Source organism: Gopherus evgoodei, unplaced genomic scaffold (genome assembly GCF_007399415.2).
Source record: "Gopherus evgoodei ecotype Sinaloan lineage unplaced genomic scaffold, rGopEvg1_v1.p scaffold_32_arrow_ctg1, whole genome shotgun sequence".
NCBI classification, from domain to species: Eukaryota; Metazoa; Chordata; order Testudines; family Testudinidae; genus Gopherus; species Gopherus evgoodei.
In genome coordinates this window covers 6,270,829-6,277,060 of record NW_022059994.1, presented here as the reverse complement: position 1 = coordinate 6,277,060, position 6,232 = coordinate 6,270,829, and the positions used below count along the sequence as shown (strand labels likewise).

At 51.6% G+C, this 6,232-nt stretch overlaps 1 protein-coding gene and 1 long non-coding RNA gene across 2 annotated transcripts; one reads left to right on the top strand and one right to left on the bottom strand.

The window, feature by feature from the left end:
- The first annotated feature begins 123 nt into the window (after positions 1 to 123).
- LOC115640899 (prothymosin alpha-like) lies at positions 124 to 3,041 on the top strand. The gene is made up of 4 exons (XM_030543992.1): positions 124 to 389; positions 824 to 846; positions 1,078 to 1,358; positions 2,690 to 3,041. The coding sequence occupies exons 1-4, from the start codon at positions 237 to 239 to the stop codon at positions 2,731 to 2,733; spliced, it is 501 nt and encodes a 166-aa protein (XP_030399852.1). The 5' UTR covers positions 124 to 236; the 3' UTR covers positions 2,734 to 3,041.
- A 454-nt stretch (positions 3,042 to 3,495) lies between these two features.
- Positions 3,496 to 4,254, bottom strand: LOC115640920. Its single transcript, XR_003997938.1, has 2 exons — positions 3,993 to 4,254; positions 3,496 to 3,952 (listed from the first exon to the last, which is right to left on the bottom strand). It is a non-coding gene; the product is annotated as an uncharacterized LOC115640920 (long non-coding RNA).
- Positions 4,255 to 6,232: the final 1,978 nt, after the last annotated feature.

Below are 6,232 nucleotides of genomic sequence, written 5' to 3'. Positions count from 1 at the left end.
CTGTGCTCATCCTCCCAGCCCTCCTGTGAGGTAAGGAAGTGCTGTTCTCCCCACTGTACAGTTGGGGAAACTGAGGCACCTATTGTCCTGCTGCCCACCAATGCTGTGTGGGTGGCATGTTTTGAACCTCCCACTGGTTTCTCCGCCTTCTGCAGAGCTGCACCCAGGACCTCTTGGGCTATATCGCCAAGGAGTTTGGGATTCTCCACCAGATCCTGCAGGAGAAGGAACAGGGCATGAAAGAGACCGTGGAGAGGCTGAAGGAGGAGAACCGGACGGAGATGGAGGAGAGGCTGAAGGAGCTGGATAAAGAAGTGACCTTTCGTAACGAGACCCTGTCCAGGGCCCGGGCAGAGATGGACACCTCCGATCACATTGCCTTCCTCAGAGTGAGGCTGGATTTCATCTGCCAGGCGCTGCATGACGGAGCTGTGGGATGGGAGATTGCGTAATGGGGCTGGGAGCCAGGACTCCTGGGTTCTATCCCCGGCTCTAGGATGGCTGTGGGGTTTATTGGGTTGGGGGAGGGCTGGGAGTCAGGACTCCTGGAGTCTCTGGGAGGGGAACAGGCTGTCGAGGCAGAAGCAGGTTAGGGGAGATGGGCAGGTGTATGACGTGAGGAACATACAGCAGAAGGGGTATGGAGGGAAAACAGCTGGGGACAGGAGGGGTTGGATGAGGCAGGGGTGGGAATTTGGGCTGAGCAGGGGGTGGTGGGAAAGGGCTGTTCCATAGGGCTGGCATCTCACCCACAAAGGGGCACGGCATGTTACTGTGGTGGGTAGTTCCAGGGGCTAATCCTGTTGCTTTCTCGTGCATCTAGGGCATCAAGGAGCTGATGAGAAGGTGAGTGTGGTCCCCCCTCACCCATGCACACTTCTCTTTAGGGCTACTCGGTCTGCGTGTTCCTCTCTTTGTGTTACTGACACACACACTCACACATGGAGTCACACACACATCAGACCTCACACACAGATCCGTATGCATACACACACAACGCAATCCATATGAACACAGAGGGAGAGGTGTGTGTGTGCATGCACAGGTGGCTGATGTAGTAGATTTCTCCTTCTGTAGAGTCCGAGAGGATCAGTCGAGCCGCGGTGGGGAGGAGGAAGAGGACAGTGCAAGTGACGAAGGGTCCAGCAGCGATGACGATGATTGGATTGATGAAGATGTAGATGTGGCTAATGGCGAGGAGGAGGAGGAGGGAGATGAAGATGAGGCTAATGGCGAGGAGGAGGAAGGAGATGAAGATGACGATGGGGATATCGTTGCTGTGGACCCGGCTCTCGAGGAATTCAAGGACTCGCTGGACTTTGAGGCCTGGCAGGAAATGCTGGGGACCATCCAAGCAGGTCAGGCTGGTTTCTCACCCTTGTCCTTGTGATGGGTTGTCACCTCCAGGCTGCAGTCTGGGAGCCGTGGGAACTGCTGTGTCCCTCACCACTTAACTGGATTGGCCCTTCTCACGCGGCTCTGCTGGTGGCTCAGCCAGCATCTCCAGGCCCTGTTATCACCCAGCACGACAGCAGGTGATGTCACACGCCCAACTGAACTACCTGAGTGCTTTATCTAAGCCTCTCAAGGACGTACAGGAGACAAAAGCCAATTCCCAGCTCTCCAGCCCTGCCCCCTTGCTGGATTATGAACCCAGAATTATACTCTCTTGCACTGCACGGGGATCTGGACAATGCAAGCTCATTAATATGGTTGCTTTCCCCTTGATGTGGGAAAGATTTGCACAACAAGCCTGTGTCCGCCAAGCTGAGATTTTCCCAGGCACTTCTCTTCAAGACACACTGGTTAAGATAAAACCTTTAAACAAGTGTATTAACTACAGAAGGAGAGATTTTAAGGGATTATAAGTGACAGCAAACAGATCAAAGCAGATTACCTGGCAAATAAACTAAAAAGCACGCTAAATTTCATATGCAAGATCGATAGGATTTGAATTCGCCATAGCTCACCCTGACTGACGGTACAAGCAGGCTTGCAGATGCTTAAGGCACAAGCCACATCTGCCTGGCAGCCTCGGTTTCCCCTCCCCCATTCCAAGTCCTGTGTTTTCCAGAGTTGTGGAGGAGTGAAAACCAGTCATGGTGTCACTCCCCACCTCATATCGTCTCTCCATATGGTGGGAACCCCTTTGTTTCAAGCTAAGTTCCCAGCCCAGTTTCTGGCAAAATACAGGTGGCAAACTAGAGTTTAATGTCATGTGGTCTGGTCACATGTCCTTTCTGGGGCGTAGAAGCCATTACTCATAGGCTGGCTGAAACGTTGGCAGGAAGCCTAGGGTCTTTCATGGGCCACTGTCTTTGTTGACAAGCCACCAGCCCTGTCTAGAGTCCTCATTGTTGTACCTGGAAGGCTAGTTGTGGGTGTTACCCAGAGTAAGCCCATTTGAAATACAGCTACACAATCAATATTCAGATACACAAATGATACATGCGTAAAAATAGGATAATCATACTCAGGGAATCGTGTCTTTTTCATAGAAGCCTCACATGACACATCTTGTACAAAATACATCATTATTATGTCATAATCATGCCACTGTGATGAATATGGGGTGCAGTGTCGCAATCCTATCTTTAGCAGACACCGGGGGGCGGAGGGAGCCAAGACCCACCCCAGAGCTGGCTGCATCTCTGCAAGGTATCAATATCCAACTGTTTTTCTGTTCTAGCCACTGTCCATGATGGGGAGGTCACACCTGTCACATGGAACTGACGACCACTTGGGGTGCATCTGTGGGGCCAATCCCAGCCCTCGGAGATTCCGATTCAGAGGAAAAGCTGCCATATATTTTGAGGAGGAGATTTGGTGGAGGGTGAAGGCGCCAGGATCCAGTCTCTCTAGCCTGCCAGCGTGAGGGACATGCCATGGAAATGTACTCGGATTGCCCAGCAGGCAGGACACCGGCATTTCATTGCGTGTTGCATGAGTAGCTGATTCTGTCGAGTCTTTGGCTGATATTAACCTGGTTACAAGGACAATTTCAAAGTGCTGTATCAAATAAACCAGAGCTCAGAACAGAACCCAGGAGTCCTGGCTCCCAGCCCCCCCGCTCTAACCCACTAGCCTTCACTCCCCTCCCAGAGCTGGGGATAGAACCCAGGAGTCCTGGCTCCCAGCCCCCCACTGCTCTAACCCACCAGCCCCCACTCCACTCCCAGAGCTGGGGATAGAACCCAGGAGTCCTGGCTCCCAGCCCCCCACTGCTCTAACCACTAGCCCCCACTTCCCTCCCAGAGCTGGGGAGAGAATCCAGGAGTCCTGGCTCCCAGCCCCCCACTGCTCTAACCCACTAGCCTTCACTCCCCTCCCAGAGCTGGGGATAGAACCCAGGAGTCCTGGCTCCCAGCCCCCCACTGCTCTAACCACTAGCCTCCACTCCCCTCCCAGAACTGGGTATAGAACCCAGGAGTCCTGGCTGCCAGGCTTCATGGCTTGTTATGGGGCAGTTTCAGGAAGGGAGGAGGAGGTGTTTGCTTAGACTGGCCCCCAAAATGACTTCACCCTGACCCCCAGAACATTGCCTGCACAGCCGGGGCAGCTGCCAGAGCCAATCACAGAGGCGCATGGTCATTTCCAGCAGCCCTGGAGAGGCGAGGGTTAATGAGGGGAGGGGGAGAAAGCAGAATGGTGCTGAGTCAGGGCTGGGTGGGGAAGGATGGAGGCACCTCACAGCCACAGGAGGAATTGCTGATTCAGCAGAGGAGGCGGGTCCTGCTGCAGCTGCAGCCTGGCCTCATTGCACTGCAGCCGGCTCCAGTGCCTCTGGGCTTGGGAACAGAGACAGGGCAGCCCAGTCCTGGGGAGAAGGGACCTCCCGGCCCAGCAGTGTCCTGGCTTCAGGGAGAAGGGACGTCCCGGCCCAGCAGTGTCCTGGCTTTAGGGAGAAGGTACGTCCCGGCCCAGCACCATCCCGGCACCGAGGGGAAGGGACCTCCCGGCCCAGCAGCGTCCTGGCCCCAGGGAGAAGGGACCTTCCGGCCCAGCAGCGTCCTGGCTTCAGGGAGAAGGGATGTCCCGGCCCAGCAGCGTCCCGGCCCTGAGGGGAAGGGACCTCCCAACCCAGCAGCGTCCCGGCTGTGAGGGGAAGGGACGTCCCGGCCCAGCAGTGACCTGGCCCCAGGGAGAAGGGATGTCCTGGCCTAGCAGTGACCCGGCCCCGCAGGGCCGTCCTTAGGATTTATGGGGCCCTAGGCAGTATTATTAAACTGGTGCCCCTATGCCGGATGGCAGCCCAAGCTCACAGCCTGGTGGAGGAGGGGGAGGAGGCACTTGACAGCAAAGGATAATGAGATGCCCAGCCTGCCTCATGGTGGCGGAGAGTCACAGTTCCCCGCAGAGACTTCCATGCCCTCTCCCTCATGCAGAATGGACATGAAGAAAGTACCTAATTAAAAGCACTAAAATTTGGGAATAAAAAATGTCAGTCACAGGTTTTTTGATATGCCCTGAAGTTTATCAGAGATTTATTTGCAAAAACTTCATAGTAAGGGTGAGTCAGCTGTCCTGCTGAATACAACATTACATATAATGGAATACATGATGCAGCTCTTCTCTGTTTTACATTTTCTTAATCAGTATTTCTAAACTGAATTTATATTTTAAATGTACTCAAATCTTAAACCAGCATTCCAGATTACTACATATTTAACTCACTGAAACAAAGATATTCTTTTAAATTAATCAGAGAGGTTTAGTGTGTTCATAACAATGTTCATTGCTTTTAGAAAAAGGGAACAGTAATTTACTTTGTGTGATCTCCATAACAAGAGACATGGTTATGAAATGTCACCAACTTTAAAAAAAAATGTTTCCAAAGATTTTAGGTATAACAAGGATTTTGTCTTACTAAGGTACTGATTTTGCTGGAGGGTTCTTTTAAAACTAGTTTGTCGGATAGTCAGAAGTAAAGAAAGGGAACTCTTTGTCCCGCTATCTGGAAGGGAAGGACTGTTGTCCCTTTAAGGGCTCTCTTCAGTGGGGAGTGGGGGGAGAGGTGGTGAAGGGATGGACAGAAAGGACACAGGAAGACTTGGAAGCACTTTTTTTTTAACTATAGTAATTAAAATGTGTATTTTAGATAAGGGAGGTCTTTTGAAGGATTTATTTAAAAAACTGTATGTCTGAAGATCCACACAATTAAGGCTAAAGATGATTGTGCATCTAAAACTCTATGCAAGCATTTTTTAGAAATGTGATTTTATAATCTTCACCAGCTCACTAATGAAATATTTTTAAAGCAAATTTTAAACTAAGGTCCTGTAGACTGACATGTTCTGTGTAAATATTACATTAATGCACAACTGTTTTTGTCAGTAAAGTCAGAAACTGACAGTATAAAAATTTATTTGGGCATAAGCTTTTGTGGACATCTGATGAAATGGGTTCTAGTCCACAAAAGCTTATGCCCAAATAATTTGTTAGTCTTTGAGGTAACACAAGGACTTGTCCTTGTTTTTGCTGATACAGACTAACAGGACTACCCCTCTGAAACCTGTCAGTATATACCTTGGGGTTGGCAAATGCCTGTTAAATGGCTTTATTACCCCTTGAATGTCTCTTTAACAGTTTCAATGTTGTGCTAATAGATCTGGCAGGCTGGAGGTTTTTTCACTTTTAACTACTAGATTCCCTCCCAAGGAAGACTCACCAGGCTAGAGCAGCCATCTGTGGGAGCCTGCAGGAAGGGTCAGAACAGGGATAGGAAAACAAGAGGGTGGACACTAAGACCCAGTGGTGCCCCAAATTTTCAGGTGCCCTACGCAGCTGCCTATGTTGCCTATGCCTAAGGACGGCCCTGTGGCCCCGAGGGGAAGGGCCGTCCCAGCCCAACAGTGACCTGGCCCCAGGGAGAAGGGATGTCCTGGCCTAGCAGTGACCCGGCCCCGAGGGGAAGGGACATCCTGGCCCAGCAGTGACCTGGCCCCAGGGAGAAGGGATGTCCCGGCCCAGCAGCGACCCAGCCCCGAGGGGAAGGGATGTCCCGGCCCAGCAGCGACCTGGCCCCGGGGAGAAGGACTTCCTGGCCCAGCAGCAACACAGCCCTGAGAAATAGCTTTTTGAATATTGTGAGGGCTGTGTCCTAGACTCGAAAGCTCAACCGCACCATGACTGTGTGACTTGGACATAAACTGCAAGCTCTGGGGCCTTTGTGCTGCTCTGGGTTTGGAAAGCTTATTAAACATCGTTCTTGCCAGAGGCGATGCTATGGAAT